The 19,106-nt window shown below is 41.2% G+C and overlaps 1 protein-coding gene across 4 annotated transcripts; it reads left to right on the top strand.

The window, feature by feature from the left end:
* Positions 1-4,599: 4,599 nt before the first annotated feature.
* On the top strand, positions 4,600-18,061 carry ZSCAN26 (zinc finger and SCAN domain containing 26). Of its 4 annotated transcripts, XM_049886373.1 has the most exons (5): positions 4,600-4,999; positions 5,760-5,815; positions 9,559-9,635; positions 10,355-10,472; positions 16,293-18,061. In XM_049886373.1, the coding sequence occupies exons 3-5, from the start codon at positions 9,621-9,623 to the stop codon at positions 17,192-17,194; spliced, it is 1,035 nt and encodes a 344-aa protein (XP_049742330.1). In that variant the 5' UTR covers positions 4,600-4,999; positions 5,760-5,815; positions 9,559-9,620; the 3' UTR covers positions 17,195-18,061. The 4 variants fall into 4 exon arrangements, with proteins under 4 accessions (XP_049742330.1, XP_049742315.1, XP_049742307.1 ...); XM_049886358.1 differs by having other exon boundaries at positions 4,600-5,815; XM_049886350.1 differs by lacking the exon at positions 5,760-5,815 and having other exon boundaries at positions 4,600-4,724.
* Positions 18,062-19,106: the final 1,045 nt, after the last annotated feature.

Below are 19,106 nucleotides of genomic sequence, written 5' to 3' on the forward strand. Positions count from 1 at the left end.
AATCTTCAACAATTTTCTTCACATTTTAGTCCCCCCACCCCCGTTCTTCTACTTCAATCACATGTAGGTTATTCTTCTTGATAAAGTCCCACATAATTCTCAGGGTTTGTTCATTTTTTAAAAATATTTTATCTGATTTTTCCTCAAATAAATTGGCATCAAGTGCTTTATTTTCAGTCTCACAAATTCTGACCTCTGTTGCCTAGGTTCTGCTCCTATGACTTTCTATCAAGTTGTCTAACTCTGAAATTTTATTATTAATCTTTTGGATTTCTGTTTGCTGTCTCTGTATGGATTCTTACAGCCTGTTAAATTTGTCTTTATGCTCTTGTATAACCTTCTTAATGTCCTCTATTGCTTTGTCTGTGTGTTCCTTGGCTTGTTCTGTATTTTGCCTGATCTCTTGAACAGCTCCTTATATTAATTTTTTGAATTCTACCTCTGGTAATTCCAAGAAATTATCTTCCTCCAGAAGGTTTCTTGACTCTTTGTTTTGGTGGCTCACTGAAGCCATCATGGTCTGCCTCTTTATGTGATTTGATGTTGACTGTTGTCTCCGAGCCATCAATAAGTTATTATATTTATTTTGTTTGCTTACTGTGTCTTAGCTTCGTTTTGTTTTGTTTTGATATGCTCAAATAGGCTGGTCATGTGAGCTAGTTTAATTATTGGCATCTTTGAAGCTTTCCCGTCCTGTTGCCAGGTGGTGAGAGCTGTTACTAGGTATGTGAGCCCAGGAGTCTGTTTACTTTTCTTGTGTGGATTCAGCTCAGGTGTCCACGTAGTCAGTCACTGAGGATGTGGTACAGGTTCTCACCTACAGTCCTAGACAGGCAGGGGTGATTGGAGTAGGCACAAGTATCTGCCTGCAGTAGGGAGTCATGTGCTGAGCAAAGCAGGGCGCTGACAACCGCCCCTAAGAGTCTGGGTGGAAGGCATGTTGCTGTTCTCTAGAGCACGTATGTGCGTGGGTTTTGCAGCCAGACTGTGGGGACCCAAGGCTGTTGGTCGTAAGGACTGGGAGGCATCACTTATTCTTGAGCCCCTGTTGGGTGGCATGGGTGGAGCCACCAGTCCTCAGGCCTCTGATGTGGGCAGGTGAAGACCCTGCTTAATGGGCAAGGTGGTGTCAAATATCACGAATCTACCAATCCCCCTTAGTTGTGGCAGTTGAAAATAGGCTTCCAGTATATACCCTGTTGTACTGTGGTAATGAGGGCCTATGCTGTTGGAATGGACCCCACAGGTCTATGCAGGGGTGAAAGGCATTCAAAGTTTGTGGACCCCTTATGCCTGTGCCTAGGCAAAGGGGCTGTGACTACCCTGAGTCCCCAATTTAGGAAAGCTGGCAGATTATTCTTTCCTGTTTGTTAACTTGTTGCCTCTCCAAATCTGGTAGAATGGCTCAGAACATGCCACAGGTCCTGCTTCCAACCCAGGTGGTGCAGCCATCACTGAAGTTGGACTGGGACCTGGAGCAGAGTGGGGAAGGGGGCAGGTAAGTGGGAGAGTGGTACTTCCCAAAGGGGTGGTTTTTTTGATCCATGTGGTAGGTTAGATGCATGTACTTATCCTTAACTTACCAATTGAGCACGACTTTTTGCTGTTTCTGGAGTCTTGGGCAGACTCTGCACCACTCAGTCTCTCCCAATGTGGAAAACTCGTCCTGAGTGCCACTGCTTTCCTCACTGTGCACGCCAGCCAATCCAGCCTGCAGGGTGCTCGTGCTGGCCAGGTCAGGTCTGGCAACTCCTCCCTGCTTCTGAACCTTCTCTACCTCCACCTGCTGCTCAGTCCAATTTCTCAATTTTGTCTTTTATGTTCAGGGCTCCTAGACTGTCATATGTAATCAATTCACTTGTTTTTTTTTTTTTTGGTGGGGGTCTTTGTTTTAAGAGGTACCACAGGAAGCATCTGACTACTCTGCCATCATGGCCCTGCCTCCTTGGAAGCTTTTATTTTGGTTATACTATGAATGGGCTGGATGGAAACAAACATACAGGAGATCACTGTAGTTAACAAAAAAATGAGGCTAAGCCTGGAAAATGAAAGCCTCAAATTTGAAAATTGATTTGTATTATTAGCAATACCTGGCAAAACCTGGCAAAAATGGAGTTTTGATTTATACCCACCGTAAGGTCCCTAGGTGGTGCAAACAGTTTGCAGTTGACTGCCAACCTAAAGGTTGGTGAATCAAACCCATCCATCTGCTCTGCAGGAGGAAGTCCTGGCAATCTGTTTCAGTAAACACTATAACCTAAAAAACCCTATGTGGCAGTTCTACTCTGTCACACGAGGTCGCTATGAGTTGAAATCAACTTGATCACACCTAACAACAACAACAGCCCCTCTCAAAAGGTACAGACTACTTAAACTAAAAATGCACAGCTTGAATTTTTTTTTAAATCATCTTTGTTAAGCTATTTTAAGGGTTTTAATTTTCATGGAATATTCAATGCAATGCTACTAATCTCAGCCTTGATTATAGGAACGACAGATTTAAGAAGCCAGCCATAGTAGACAGTTTGAGAAGGGAGTAAATGAATTAGGATATATTTACTTGCTTTTTTAATTAAATTTTCTTCATGCTTATACTTCATAATTTTGAAGAAAAATACATAAGCCCTTCTTTAGAGATAAGAACACAAAATCAGATATGAATTTTCTCTCCGAAAAAGAAAATTAAGTTCTAATTAATGAAATACCTGTGCTGACTGGATTTGTTAGTCTCAGGAAAACTTTTAAGGTAATTATATCTAACTTTTACCCACCTAGTACCCAGTGCTGTCGAGTCGATTACCAACTCATAGCGACCCGTCTGGTAGATTTGAACTGCTGGCCCTGCTGGCCCTTTGGTTAGCAGCCGTAGCACTTAACCACTATGCCACCAGGGTTTCCATCTAACTTTTACTTAAAAAAAAATTTTTCAAGCTTTTGACACCCAAGGACAAAAAGATAATTTTCTTGTGACAATGAAATTGACTGATTTTTCTTTTATGATCATTTATATGCTTGAAATACAGAATAAATTACATATGTCATAAAATAATGGTTAGTATGATAGTGATGTTGCAAAAACTTGTATTAATTAATTAATTGATTAAATTTTTAAGAACTTTTATGCTTGAAATACAGAATAAATTACATATGTCATAAAATAATGGTTACTATGATAATGATGTTGCAAAACTTGTATCCATTAATTAACTGAATAAATTTTTAAGAACTTTTAAGGGTTTATTTTATTCAAAGTCTATAAAAACATAGCTTGTGATAAGGTGCACAAGAGAGGGAATTTTTCTGTTCTGTGTCCACTCTGGTAAGTGGTGTCTGGGGTCTTAAAAGCTTGCTGGCAGCCATCTAAGATGCATCAATTGGTCCCAACCCACTTGGAGCAAAGGAGAATGAAGAACACCAAAGACACAAGGAAAGTATTAGCCCAAGAGGCATAAGGGCCTTATAAACCAGAGACTCCATTAGCCTGACAGCAGAACTAGATGGTGTCCCAGCTACTACCAATGACCACCCTGACAGGGAATGCATCAGAGTGTCCCTGACGCAGTAGGAGAAAAGTGTGAGGCAGAACTCAAATTCACATAAAAAGACCAGACTTAATGGTCTAATTGAGACTGGAGGAACTCCCGAAGCCATGGCCCCTGGATTCTCTGTTAACCCAGAACTAAAACAATCCCTGAAGTCCACTCTTCAGACAAAGATTAGATTGGACTATAAAACATAAAATACTACTCGTGAAGAATGTGCTTCTTATTTCAAGCTGATAAAAAAAAAAAATTTTTTTTTTTTTTTTTAAGCTGATAAACAAGACCAAATGGGTGGCTCCTGTCCTGAGGCCGGATGAGAAGGCAGGAAGGGGGATAGGCGCTGGCTGGATGGACACCGAAATGCAGGGTGGAAAGGGGGAGTGTGCTGTCACATTATATGGATTGCAACTAGTGTACGTAACAATATGTATATAAATTTTTGTATGAGAAATTAATTTGAGCGGTAAACTTTCACCTAAAGCATAATTTTTAAAAAATACAAAGAAAATTAAAAAAAAAAAAGAGGGACTATTTATGTCATCCTTCTGCAGAATTTACTTTGGTAAAGCGATAAAAAAAAAAAAAGCGATATCTGATGCTTATTCTTTCCTCTGAAACCTTCATGCATTGCAGTGTTGTTGATTATTCTCTCTCACATTAATACTTAATTTTTATTACATTAAAGTTTCAATCCATGCACATGCCTGTTGTTTAATTTCATTTTCAAAACACTTTGACACTTATTTTTGCTATTCTTATGTGTTCGGTGACTTTTTTAATTGGGGAGAAATAATGCATGGGTGTGCGCGCGCGCGCGCGCGCGGCTTTTTTTTGTTGTTGTTGTTAATGTGTTTGATCAAAGTGGATATACTGGCCGTTTGTGATAACACTGAACTGACCTGGCCTGCTTTTACATGAGAATAAAGTGAATTTCAGCTTTAAAATGAAAAACACTAAGCTGCATTCCCGGCCCAACCCCCGCATCCAGAGAACGCTCGGTGGGCGGGGCAAGGCCGGGCTTGGCCCACCTTAGGTTTGGCCGAAACAGGAAACCAACGAGCGGTGGTCCTCCCGGTTCCTAGAGCAGAGACGAAAGTGCGCCGGCAAGGGAGAGCTGGCTCTCAGCGGAGAGTTAATACCGTATCTGAGAGCGTTTGGCTCCTTCTGCAGGTCCTTGTCCGGGTGAGTGGTGACTGGTCTCCGGGCTGAGGCAGAACTGCGGTCCAGGAGTCTTGGGAACAGGTGGTTCCTGGCGGGTGCAGAGAATCCATGCCCTACGAAGCCGTGCGGGCTGGGGCTGGAGCCCGGGGCGGGAGGTGTCTGCCTTGGGGCCCTCGGAAGGGGTGAAGCTGTGAATCTAGTTAACAGAGCACAATTTACTGTTGCTAATTTTCATCCATTGAACACAATTTTACATGAATATTTTTTTTTTATTCAAAGTAGGCCTATCTGAAAAGGTAATGTTTGAGCAGAAACGAAGGCGGTGGAAACACCCATGTGGCTTTTGGGGGCACGAGCTCTTTAGGCAGGGGGAACAGCAATTGGAAAGGCCCTAAAGCCGGAGCTAACTTGGTGCGTTCGAGGTACAACAAAGAGACTAGAGTGGTTGGGGAGGAGTGAAGAGTGGTTGGGGAGGAGTGAGCCAGGGTGAAATTTGTAGGAGATGACAATGGAGGGATTTCGAGAGGCCGTTTAGAATAAATTTGCATTGTATTGTAAAAGGAATTTGGCTTTTTCTTGGAGTGAAAAGAGTCATTGAAAGGTTTTGAGCAAAGATCTCTAGCTGGGAACTCATGAGAATAGATTATAGGGGGACAAGAATAGGAATCGGGGAAATTTTGGAGACTGTTGCAAGTAATTCGAATGGGGGACGAGGATGCTTTGGGACAATATTAAGGTAGAAGTAGTTAGAAATCATCAGATTACTGATCTGCTTTGAAGGTAGAGCCAACAGGGTTTGGCTGAAGCAGATGTGGTGTGTGAGAATAAGAGAGAAGGCAAAGATGAATGCAAGGTTTTTGGCCTGTGGATGGAAGATATTGGTGGAAAGACTGAGGTTTAGCTTTGGGACTTTCTATGTCTCAATTGCCTTCTCTCTACAATGAAGTTAATAGTATCATCTCCATAAGATGTGTGAAGATAAGATGAATTAATATATGTAAAGCACGTAGAACAGTTGCACTGGCTTATTGTTTTTACTATTATTGAAACATGAAGCATGAATGGACATTAATGAGAAGAAAACTGGAAGATTGAAGAGTGTTCCAGGCTGTGTAAGTACCCAGGATCAAGAAAGTATTGCAAGTTTGAGGAACTGAAATTGGTTTATTAGATCATAAGAAAATTTTAAATCATACTAAATGGTTTAAATAGGATCCTAGGGGTAATGGTGAGCCATTAAATGTAGTACACATAGCAGAGGCATAATCATATTTCTGCCTTAGAAAGATCACTCTCTGCAGTGCAGAAAATAGTTTAGTGTGTCAGAAAGGGCAATCACAGTAGTCTGTGTAAGAGAAGATGATGGAAAAGGAGATGAGAGATATTTAGGCAATAGAATCAATAGAACTTGATTGATCAATGCATGAAATATGACAGGACAGGGGAAAGGTCAGTTTTCTGGCACAAATAAGTGAGTAGATGGATCTTTCCCCAAGAACAGTTTGTCAAATTACTTATTATATGTTGCATTCAATATATATAATTACATCCTAGACATGAACCACCATGCTACACTTTATACTAAACATTTATTTTCTTGCTAATAATCATATCATCACTTTTAGGCCCCGAGGTGGTACAAATGGTTTGCTGGCCTGCTAACCTGAAGATTGGCAGTTTGAACTCAACTGGCTGTACCAGGGAAGAAAAGGCCTGGTGATCTGCTTCTGTTAAATTACAGCCAGGAAAATCCTATGGAGTAGTTCTGTTTTGTAACACATGGAGTCACCATGAGTTGGAACCAACTCAGTGGCAACTAGCAACCGTAGTCATCACTTTCTTGGACTTTTTCACCTCTACTAAGTTTTTTTTTACTAAGAATAGCAAGATTTGGCTTCTTAATTTTAAGTACGTTTTTTGACAAAGAAAAAAATTTATGAGCTGAGGAATGTTACTATGTATACATCCAATAACAAATACATAGCAGCAATATGCATTTGAAGCCCAGCCAGGCGCAACCACTAATTGAGTGGATCCCTCCCCAACACACACACTGACGCACCCTGCACACTGATTCAAAGGAATGTATCAGAAGCTGGCAGGATGCTAATTCATGGATCCTTAGGGTCGCTCAAGAGTAGTCAAAACCAAGAATGCTAAATCTCCTCCCACGTAACCAAGGGCCTGCTCCAAGGGATGATGGTAGTACCATTCTCTGAGTTCCTTTTTGACGTGTTGAATTTGAGAGGTTTCTGTAGGGTATCAAGGTACCAGATAGCCAAAAGAAAATATAGACCTGGCACTCTTGAGAGATGTGAGTTGAAGAATAAGGAAATATCAGCTTAAAGTGGTAATTGAAGTCACAAACATACCTATTCTCTATATTACCAGGCTCTTTCTACCACCCACACTTAAAAAAATCGACCTCCTTGGCTTTCTGGACACTAGTGTTTTTGTTCTCCTACCTCTCTGGTTGGTCCTCCTCACTTTTCTTACTTACATGTCGGTGTTTCCCAGGGTTCCAGCCCCATGTAGCCTTTTCCTACCCGTAACTACTATCCTGAATGTTCCAGGCTTTCCAGTAGCTCTGTACTCAGATTATTCTCTCTGTCTAGAAAACCCTTTCTCCGTTTCTTTGCCTGACTTTCACTTGTCTTTTAAGGCTCAGAAGGACTCATCTCCAGGAATTGGGAATTAGGTGCTTTACCTTTGTGTCCTGCCAGCATTCTCTGCCTGCCTTCATCATGGCACTTTATACACTAAATTGCAATTTCTTATTCACCTAAGTTTTCTTGAGAAGCAGAGAGGTGCTAGAGACTAGGAATTTGTCTTTCATTTCTGGCACATGGTAGACCATCAGTCTATTGTGAAATGAGCTATGAATATCTTTATGTCCTTTAAGTTCTAGTGATTGGATTTAATTAATATATAAGTAGTTCTGCTTATTTTGTTTTTTTTTTACCTCAACTTTTTGAGAATTTTCCTATCTACAGAAAAGCTGAAAGAATAGTACCATTAATACCTATATAGTCCTCATTTAGCAACAATTGTGAATTTCCTGCTGCATTTGTATTCACACGCTCTCTGCACACACACCTTTTTAATGAAATATTTGAAAGTAAGTTTTAGGATGCATCTTCTAAGAATAGGAATATTCTGTTAGCCTCTTTTGCCATGAGACCAGAAGAACTGGATGGTGCCTGGCTACCGTTACTGAACATTTTGATCAAAGATTCTATAGAAGAATCCTGATCAAAAGGGGGGATATGCAGAACAAAATTTCAACTTCTCATAGACTCCAGACTTTGTGGAGTTATAGGGGCTGAATGAACCCCTGAAACTATTGGCCTGAGATAATCTTTAAAACTTAAACCAAAAATATCCCCTGAGGTCTTAAAATCAAATAATAGTTTAGCTTAAGTAGTAAAAAATGTTTGCCTTGAGCATTATGTTCTTTTAAGAACGATCTACATGGGATCAAAGTGACAACAGCAACTCTAAAGATTAGACAGGAACCTTAGGGGAAGTGAGTTTATGTTAATGGAGGAGGAACAACTCCGAAAAGGAGGGTGAGAATGGTTGCACAACTCGAAAAATGTAATCAGTGTCACTGAATTGTATGTGTAGAAACAGTTGAATTAGAGTATGTTTTGGTGTGTATATTCTCAACAACAAAATAAAAATAAATAACATACATATATATGTATAAATATAAGAATATTCTCTTACATAGTCGTAAAACCATTACCCTACCTGAGAAAATTTATTACCAGGAATCAGCAAACTTTTTGTAAAAAGGGCCAGATAGTAAATTTTTCGACTTTGTGGATCATACCATGTGGATGGAAACTACTCAAATCTGCCATTGTAATGAAAAAGCAGACATACACAATATGTAAACAAATGGGTATAGCCATGTTCCATTAAAGCTTTCTGTACAAAAACAGGCTTCCAGGGCTGTATTTGGCCTATGGGGCTGTAGTCTGCCTGCCCCATTCTAACATACCATTCTTATTTACATTTCTGTAATTCTTCAAAGAAATATTTTCTCTTTTTTTAATCTAAGAGCCAGTTTTCACAGATTGCATTTAATTGTGTCTCTTCAATCTGGAACAGTACCCTCCCCACACCCTCTTTTTATTTTCATGAAATTCTTTGTTTTGAAAAGTCCATGCCTATTATAGAATGAGCTGCATTCTGAATTTATCTGGATGTGTCCTCATTATTAGTTTCATGTTAAATATTTTTAGTAAAAATGCCGCATATTTGATGTGGTAAATGACATCAGGTTGTCTTGTTGGAGTTACTGAGTTTGATCAGTTGGTTGAGTATGTGACTGCCCAATGTCTCTGTTTTTCCGTTTGTAATTAGTAAGCAACCGGTGTGGTGATATTTTGAGACTGTGAGAATGTCCTGTAGTCGCACTCATTTTACTTGGTGGTTTTAGCAATCATTTGTGATCCTTGACAACTATTTCATCAAGGGCCACAAAATTCTGATTTTATAAATCTATTCCTTCTACGTTAGTTAGCAATCTTCTGTTAAAAAAAAAAAAAAGGGAAACCCTGGTGGCATAGTGGTTAAGAGCTATGGGTGCTAACCCAAAGGTTGGCAGTTCGAATCCACCAGGCGCTCCTCGGAAACTCTATGGGGCAGCTCTGCTCTGTCCTGTAGGGTCGCTCTGAGTCGGAATCGACTCGACGGGATTGGATTTTGTATGTTCCTTTTTTAGGAATGGTTTTGAGGAGAAAAAAAATGGATAGTAGCTATCAGGGATGTATAAAGCCAACAAGGGATATTGCTATTATTATTGTTACTACTACTACTATTTCTGATTAATGTTGTTATACTTTAGGAGTATCCCTGAGGAGACAGTCAAAATAAAGTTTTCCAAAACAGAGCAGTCTGAAGCTGGGGATGGCGACAGTATTGGTGAGTGCTCATTCCCTAGCTTCCCTGAATCTGAAAAAGGGGGACTTTGGGTGGTGACAGTGGATCACTTGTCTACTAAGGAATAAGGATTAAACTGTAAAGAAACATCAAAGGCCTTGGACAGGAGCTGTTGTGCAGACGATTCAGACAGTTGTGCTATGAAGAGACCACAGGACCTCAAGAGACGTTGAGCCAGCTCTGGGAACTTTGCCATCAGTGGCTGCAGCCCGAGACTCACAGCAAGGAGCTGCAGATCCTGGAACTGCTGGTGCTGGAGCAGTTCCTGACTATCCTGTCCAAGGAGCTCCAGGCCTGGGTGTAGGAGCATCGCCTAGAGAGTGGGGAGGACATGGTGGTTATATTGGAGGATTTAGAGCCAGATCTTGGAGAAATAGGACAACAGGTGGGAAGGGTAAGGTGTGGTTTTTTGCAGAAAAGCAGGAATCTAGACCTCTGGCCAGAGAGGTAGACATGAGCTCACCAGTGGGAGGAGAATTGCTAAGCTTTAGTTCAGTTTCCTTTCAGTCTGGCTGTTCATTTCTCTTGGTTTCACCTCAGCCTTACCTGTTCTCTACTGGGAGGAAACAGAATGAGCTCCAGGTTCCCCAGTCCATTGTCTTTGCCTTTCTGTGGTTTCTCTTTGTTCTCTTTTCTAACATTGAAGTGTTTTTCTGAACAGCTGTTCCTTCCTAAGCCCACCTGTACCTAACTGTCCCTAGGACTCAGACCGGGCAAAGAAACAGAAAAGGCTTGTGGAGAAGACAGGCCCTCTGAAAACAGTGCGGGAGCAACAGGTCCAGCCTGAGTGTGAAGTCCCAAAGCCTGAAAAGGAGAAAGGTAAGAAATAGACAGCATCTTCTTGTGGGTGAGATGTTGTGGGCTGTGTATTTCCTTCTTGAATCCCTGCTCAGCATCCTTGATGTTTGGCTTTTTGTTTTGAGTTAAGTTTGTTGAGGTATAATTTGTTGTTGTTGTCGTTAGGTGCTGTTGAGTCAGCTCCGACTCATAGCGACCCTACCTACAACAGAATGAAACACTGCCCAGTCCCGCACCATCCTCACAGTCGTTGCTATGTTTGTAACTATTATCGCAACCACCGTCAGTCCATCTTAGCGAGGGTCTTAGTCTTTTTTGCTGACTCTCTACCTTACCAAGCATGTTGTCGTTCTCCAGGGACTGGTCCCTCCTGATGACATGTCCAAAGTACATGAGATGAAGTTTCGCCATCCTTACTTCCAACAAGCACTCTGGCTGTACCTCACCCAAAACAGACTTTACTTGTGGTAGTTCATGGTATATTCAGTATTCTTCACAAACACTGTAATTCAAAGGTATCGATTCTTCTGTCATCTTTATCCATAGTCCAGCTTTTGCATGCATATGAAGGGATTGAAAATAGCATCACTTGGGTCAGGCGCAGCTTACTTCTCAAAGTGACATCTTTGTTTTTCAACACTTTAAAGAGGTCTTTTGCAGCAGATTTGTCTAATGCAATATGTTGTTTGATTTCTTGACTGCTGCTTCCATGGGTATTGATTGGAAATCCAAGTAAAATGAAATCCTCAACAACTTCAGTCTTTTCTCCATTTATCATGATGTTGCTTATAGGTCTAGTCGTGAAGATTTTAGTTTTCTTTATGTTGAAGCGTAATCCATAGTGAAGGCTGTATTCTTTGATCTTCATCAGTGAGTGCTTCAAGTCCTCTTAGATTTCAGCAAGCGGGATTGTGTCATCTGCATATCATGGGTTGTTAATGAGTTTTCCACCAATCCTGATGCCACATTCTTCTTCATATACTGCGGCTTCTTGGATTATTTGCTCCGCATATAGGTTAAATAAGCATGGTGAAATAATACAACCCTGACACACACCTTTCCTGATTTTAAACCATGCAGTATCCCCTTGTTTTGTTTGAACAACTGCTTCTTGGTCTATATACAGGTTCCTCATGAGCACAATTAAGTGTTCTGGAATTCCATTTCTTTGCAATGTTATACATAATTTGTTATGATCCACACAGTTGAATGCCCTTGCATATCAATAAAACACAGGTAACGTCTTTCTGATAATCTCTGCTTTCAGCCAAGATCTGTCTGACATCAGCAGTGATATCCCTTGTTCCACATCCTCTTCTGAATTTGGCTTGAATTTCTGGCAGTTCCCTGTGGATATGTTACTGCAACCATTTTTGAATTATCTTTAGCAAAATTTTACTTGCGTGTGATAATAATGACATTGTTTGATAATTTCCGAATTCTGTTGGCTCCCTTTTCTTTGAAATGGGCACAAATATGGATCTCTTCTAGTCGGTTGCCCAGGTAGCTGTTTTCCAAATTTCTTGGCATAGACAAGTGAGCACCTCCAGTGCTGCATGTTTGTTGAAACGTCTCTGTTGGTATTCTGTCAATTCCTGGAGGCTTTTTTTTTTTTTTGCCAGTGCCTCCAGTGCAGTTTGGACTTCTTCCTTCAGTACCATCAATTCTTGATCATATGTGTAATGGATTGAATTATGTCCCCCTAAAAATGTGTGTATCAGTTTGACTGGACCATGATTCTCAGTTTTGTGTGGTTGCCTCTATTTTGTGATTGTAATTTTATGTTAAAAAGGATTAGGGTGGGATCATAACACTTACCGAGGTCACATCCCTGATTCAATACAAAGGGAGTTTCCCTGGGGTATGGCCTGCACCGCCTTTTATCTCTCAAGAGATAAAAAGGAAAGGTAAGCGAGCAGACTGGGACCTCATACCACCAAGAAAGCAATGCCAGGAGCAGAACGTGTCCTTTGGACCCAGGGTCTCTGCGCAGAGAAGCTGCTAGTCTGGGGGAAGATCGATGAGAAGGCCGACAGAGAGAGAAAGCCTTCCCCTGGAGCTGACGCCCTGAATTTGGACTTTTAGCCTACTTTACTTTACTTCTCTTTGTTAAAGCCATCCACTTGTGGTATTTCTATTATAACAGCAGTAGATAACAAAGACAATATACTACCTTCTGAAATGGTTGAATGTTGACCAGCCCTTTTTGGTTCAGTGACTGTGTATTCCTTCCATCTTCTTTTGATGCTTCCTGCATCATTCAATATTTTGCCTATAGAATCCTTCAGAATTGCAACTCGAGGCTTGAAATTTTTCTTCTCTTCTATCAACTTGAGAACTGTTAAGCGTGTTCTGTTTTGGCTTTCTAACTCCAGTCTTTGCACATTTCATTATAATACTTTATTTTGGCTTCTCAAGCCACCCTTTTGAAATCTTCTGTTTAACTCTTTTACTTCGTCATTTCTTCCATTTGCTTTAGCTACTCTACGTTCAAGAGCAAGTTTCAGAGTTTCTTCTGACTTCCACTTTGGTCTTTTCTTTCTTTCCTGTCTTTTTAATGAGCTTTTGTTTTCTCAATGTATTATGTCCTTGCTATCATCTCAAACTTGTCTGGTCTTTGGTCATTAGTGTTCATTGTGTCAAATCTATTCTTGAGATGGCTTCCAAAATCAGGCAGGATATACTCAAGGTCATATTTTGGTTCACGTGGGCCTGTTTTAATTTTCTTCAGCTTCAACTTGATGGTCTATTCTGCAGTTGGCCCCTGGCCTTATTCTGACTGATGATATTGAGCTTTTCTGTCGACTCTTTCCACAGATACAGTTGATTTAATGCCTGTGTTTTCCATCCAGTGAGGTCCACGTGTATAGTTGCTATTTATGTTGTTGGAAAAAAGTATTTGCAATTAATAAGTCATTGGTCTTGCAAAATTCTGTCATGTGGTCTCTGGGGTCATTTCTGTTGCCAAGGCCATATTTTCCAACTACTGACCCTTCTTTTTTTCTGACTTTCACATCCCATTCACTAGTAATTATCAATGCATCTTGAATGCATGTTTGACCAATTTCAGACTGCAGAAATTGGTAAAAATCTTCAGTTTCCTCATTTTTGGCATTAGCGGTTGGTTCGTAAATTTGAATAATAACTGTATTAACTGGTCTCCATTGTAGGTGTATGGATATTATCTTATCACTGACAGTGTTGTAGTTCTGGATAGATCTTGAAATGTTCTTTTTGCCGATGAACGAGACACCATTCCGCTTCATTTTGTCATTCCCGGCATAGTAGGCCGTATGATTGTCTGATTCAGAATTGCCAATTCCAGTCCATTTCAGCTCACTGATGTCTAGAATATCAGTCTTTATGTGTTCCATTTCATTTTTTGTTGATTTCTAATTTTCATAGATTCAAACTTGGTACAACCACATTTTGATTATTAGTGGATGTTTGCAGCTGTTTCTTCTCATTTTGAGCCTTGTCACATTCCGCAAATGAAGGTCCTGAAAGCTTGACTCTGTCTGTGTCATTAAGGTTGGCTCTTAGGAGGCAGCTCTTCCCCAGTCATCTTTTCAGTGCCTTCCAACTTGAGGGTCTCATCTTCTGGCACTATATCGGACAGTGTTCCACTGCTACTCATAAAGTTTTCACTGGCCAATTTTTTCAGAAGTAGACCTCCAGGTCCTTCTTCCTAGTCTGTCTTAGTCTGGAAGCTCAGCTGAAACCTGTCCATCATGGGTGACCCTGCTGGCATTTGAAATACCGGTGGCATAGCTTCTAGTATCATAGCAACACACAAGCCACCACAGTACAATAAACTGACAGACGCGAGGTAGAGGTATAATTTACATACAGTAAAATTTATCCTTTTTTAAGTGTGCAGGTCAGTAAATGAGTTTTCACAAATGTGAAACAATTACAGTTGAGTAATTACCACTACATTGAAGATATAGAAGGTTTTCATCATCCCAAACATTTCTCTTTTACTCTTCCCTTTGTGTTTTTATTTCACTGTCCTGTCCAGACTTTCACCTTGCTCTTCTCCCCCATACTGTAGAGATGAATAATTAAAAAAAAAAGTAGTGCTGGTTTCCCATCCAAGGCAAAGAATCCCAGCCACCTGCTTCATTATTCTTTTTTTTTTTTTTTCCCCTTTAAATTGTACATGGCGACTGTGTTTTATTTCTAAATGTCAGTTTGGGTTATTATTTTGCTCTACTACATCTTTTTTATCATTGAAATTCCTGTTTCCAGTTTTCTGTCCCTTAAATTTTTCTTTTCCTCTTTCCAGACTGATGGAAGCCCCGCTTCTCTTTTTTGCTTTAGTGTTGTCTTAGTACTCCCATTGAGGTTGTTACCTCCTGTTCACTCTTGATCATTTAAACACAAATTCAGTAATGTTGCTCTCCTGCTTAAAGCCTTTCATTGAGCTGGATAATTTTATTCTTTCTACTTTTTGGGGATGTTTGAAAATTTTTATAATAAAAAATAAAACGTAAAAATAAGGGGGAAAAGGAAAAAAACCGGTTACCTTCAGTGACTCCTGATTGCTGTTAACAAAAGTATCACATGGCCTGGTCTGGTATCTGCTGACTTCTCAGCCTCATGTTCACTATGGTGACCAACTCGTTGAGACTTTTAGCACTGAAAGTCGCATCTCCCGGGGAAACCCCTCAGTCCCAGGCAAACTGGGACAGTCACCCTGTGTCCCCCCAGCTCACGCTGTATATTGCCATCATGCTGAACTATATTCCCTTTCTTATTTGCCCCTTGCTGTTTTTCTCTCCTCAGCCTCTCCTGCCTTGTTTCCTCTGTCTGGATTACTTTATCATCACTCTCCCTCACTAATTTCTATTTATCCTTCAGTACATATTTTCGATATCATTTCCTCTATCATTCCTTAAGTCCCCCTAGTCTGGGTTAGTTTCTTTGTCTATGTTCCTTGAGACTCAAGATTTTTCTGATCATAGAGGTGATCACATTATTTTATAGGTGCTGTTTTATGGACTAAAAGGGTAGGGACTTAATTTTGTTTCCTAAATCTGCTATAGTCCCTGGCCTAGAGTAAATAATAAATGTGTGTTTGATGAAGGAATGATTATATATGTAAAGCCATCCCTTACCTAGTAACTACTTCCCTGTTCAATTTCTGAGTCTTCTTCAAAGATGACCTTCTTCTGGAAGCCTTCTGAATAAAGTAGCTGAAAGAGAGGGACTTACCTTTTCTGAATAGCCTTGCAGAAATGGATTTATGCTATGTAATCAGTGGTTAATGTATATCTTAAATACAAGGTGAATGTAATGACAGTATATTCTTGAAAATATTTCTTATCCTCTAGATCTGCTAAAACCCAGAGGGGTTAAGTTACCTTTCTAAGATTATGCAGCTAGTCAGTGACCACATTGGCACTATGTCTACATTTCTTTATTTTTAAAGTGCTACCTCTCTGTCATCCTTTCTTATTGACCCTAGAGTCCTTAATTGACCTATCTTATCTACTGTCCATGTGACAAACCATTTTCAAGAATGTATAACTGTATCATTTAGGATGGTTTGTTTGCGTGCTAGCTTCTATGTGTGTCCATGTGTCTGTATATCTCGTGATAAAATTAAAACTATATAAAATAAGTGCCTTCCCACCACAATGCTGTATCCCTTCTCCAAAGGCAGCCACTGGTAATAATTTCTTGTGTATCATGCATATATATATTCCATACATACACAAGCATATACAAACTTTGCTTTGCACACATGCTTGATTTAAAATTTTTCCTCATAGTTGCAGATTTCTTTCCCCAAGCATCAAATAACACGTGACTGGTGGTATATATTTAATGTTTCAGATGAGGAGACGAGGACTGAGAATGGGAAGCTGATCACTGAGACAGACTCTTGCGGAGAAGTGAAATCATCTGGGAAAATACCTGAACCCGTACAGGCTTGTTATGAGTACTCTAACTTGGAAAGGCAGCAGGCAAAGCCCAAGGAGAAACCTGACTATAAATGTTCAGAACGTGGAGATGGATTCGTTCAGCCCTCAGACCTAATAAAACAGGAGAGTGTGCACATGGGAGAAAAACTCTATGAGTCTGAAGTGTGTCAGAGTTCTAGTCTTACAGGACATCAGAAAATTTGCTCTAGAGAGAAAAGTCATCAGTGTCACGAGTGTGGGAAAGCTTTTCAGAGGAGTTCGCACCTTGTCAGACATCAGAAAATCCATCTTGGTGAGAAGCCTTATCAATGCAAGGAGTGTGGAAAAGTCTTTAGTCAGAATGCAGGCCTTTTGGAACATCTCAGAATCCATACTGGAGAGAAACCTTATCTATGTATCCATTGTGGAAAGAACTTTAGGCGCAGTTCTCACCTTAATAGACACCAGAGAATTCACAGTCAGGAGGAGCCCTGTGAGTGCAAGGAATGTGGAAAAACTTTTAGTCAGGCCCTGCTCCTCACCCACCATCAGAGAATCCACAGTCACTCGAAAAGTCATCAGTGTAACGAGTGTGGGAAAGCCTTCAGTTTGACCTCGGACCTTATTCGACATCACAGGATTCACACTGGAGAAAAACCTTTCAAGTGTAATGTATGCCAGAAAGCATTCCGACTAAACTCACACCTTGCTCAACATGTGAGAATCCACAATGAAGAAAAACCCTATGAGTGTAATGAGTGTGGAGAAGCCTTTAGGCAGAGGTCAGGCCTTTTCCAACATCAGAGATATCACCACAAAAATAAACTGGCTTGATGAGGTAACTTCTCCTTATAGAAGATCAGAGAGGGATATGCTGACAACCAAAGAGCTCTTTGGGAAAAGTCTCTATCTAGCCAACTCTGGCATGAGAGAATTCTTGGGGGGTCAAGTTGGATGCTGCTTGCCTTCCATTCGCTCTCATTTTAATTTCTTCTCCTCTGTTTTCCTTGAAGTCAGCTTTGGACCACAATGTAACCTGACCTTATGAATGCCAGTAAATTTCCATTCTTCAGAAAAGACTGCCTTAAACTGGCCCAAGCCAGATTTGGCCCACCTCGCATGTGCAGAAGGGCCAGCTGTGATCTTTGGTTAACTTCAACAGGAGACGCAGCAACACTGGAATGAATCAGAAGGGAAATCATCACCCAGACCCCATTCTGAAGCGAGAGGTCCAACAAGAACCACGTCACCTCCTGTTTCCTGACCACCATAATTCTTGCAATGTCTTCCTTTCCCTCCCTAGTACACCTGTGCGGCCGCCATCTTCCTACCCAAATCATACATAAGCCCTGTGCTTTCCCATAGCTGAGGGAGTCAGATCTGAGGAACTTCCTCCCAGCTCCTTGCTGTGTGCATTGCAATAAAGTTACTTTCTCTTTCTTGAAGGCCAGTGTCTAGATTATTGGCATGTCTGAGCACACCAGACAGAACCCATCCTCTAGGGTTAGGCAACAATTTTTGGCATCCAGCTTGGGCTCAGAGGGTCACACAAACCCTCTTGTGGAGCCTGGCACCCCCCTCGACTACGAGCAGAGCCACCACTGGCCCTTAGTATACATCCAGTCTGTTGTTCAGAAGGATTGGGTGGGTCTTCTAACTGCGACCAAGGTGGCAACCAGCCCAGAGCGTTTTTACTTTGAGAATTAGAAAGTAACTCAGATATGGACATCCACTAGGCAAGGGCCATTAAAATTCTCTTTTTAAGTGTAAGTGCTTGGAATTGGTGACTGGGAGTATCTGGAGGATTGAAAATAGGACTGAGACATCCCCATTAAGGGTAACTGAAGCACTGCTAAGAATTCTCGTTACTTGCTCCGCCACTATGCCCAAGCCGATGGCAGAGAATGGGCATCATAGTTTCTGGTTGACCACAGTCCAGGTTTTGGTTTTGGTTCTGGTTCTGAGGTAGGGAGGTATCTGGAGAATTGAAAGCAGGACTAAGACATCGTCATTAAGCGGAATTGAAACCCTGCTAAGACATCTTTGTTACTTACCCTGCCACTCCCACTAGCTGATGGCAGAGAACAGGCATACTAGTTTCTGGTTGACCTTGGTCAGGTTCAGGTTCTGGTTCTGGTCATGAGTGAGAGTGTGTGTGTGAGTGAGAGAGATGGGGAGCTAACCTAGTGTTCTCCCTAAGGTTGCATACTTAAAAATTGGTCTTCCTAACGCTGCCTGGCCTGGGTACCAGTTAGAGTTTGCAAAAGAGAGGGAAAATGGGATGAAATCTCCTATAACCTTTATGTCTCTCTGGCAAAATAAAAACCTACAAAAACAGTGTAAGCTGATGGTGCGGAGTGCAGGGGAAGAGGGAGGCAGAGATAGAAGACTCCTGGTCCTTTCAGACTCGGAAAGCCATACATACTCCTTCAGCCCTTTGCCTCTGCCTGCGCCCTTCCTCCTTGTCCACCTGGGGTTGTGGGACCGGTTCCTGGCACAGTGCCAGCCCCGATGCCAACAGCCCCTGCTGCTTCACTAGTAGCAGCCACTACCCCTTTGATGGAACCCTCCGCTGGCCCTCCAATAAATTGCTCACTGGCTCCTCGTGAGCCAGAAACTCCTGGTCCTGCCCAGGGAATAATCTCCACAGTGCACGCCCATAGTAGGGGGCAATTTCTGCTGAGACAATGCCTGCTGTACTGGATCACAACAGCTAGCCTAGAGGGTTTATCTGGGTTCGTACACT

This window comes from Elephas maximus, chromosome 1 (genome assembly GCF_024166365.1).
Source record: "Elephas maximus indicus isolate mEleMax1 chromosome 1, mEleMax1 primary haplotype, whole genome shotgun sequence".
NCBI classification, from domain to species: Eukaryota; Metazoa; Chordata; class Mammalia; order Proboscidea; family Elephantidae; genus Elephas; species Elephas maximus.

Excerpts from the sequence above, each read along its gene's own strand:
- ZSCAN26 (XM_049886358.1), top strand. Across the intron at positions 10,473-16,292 it reads AAAGCCTGAAAAGGAGAAAG|ATGAGGAGACGAGGACTGAG; the intron begins GTAAGAAATAGA and ends TTAATGTTTCAG.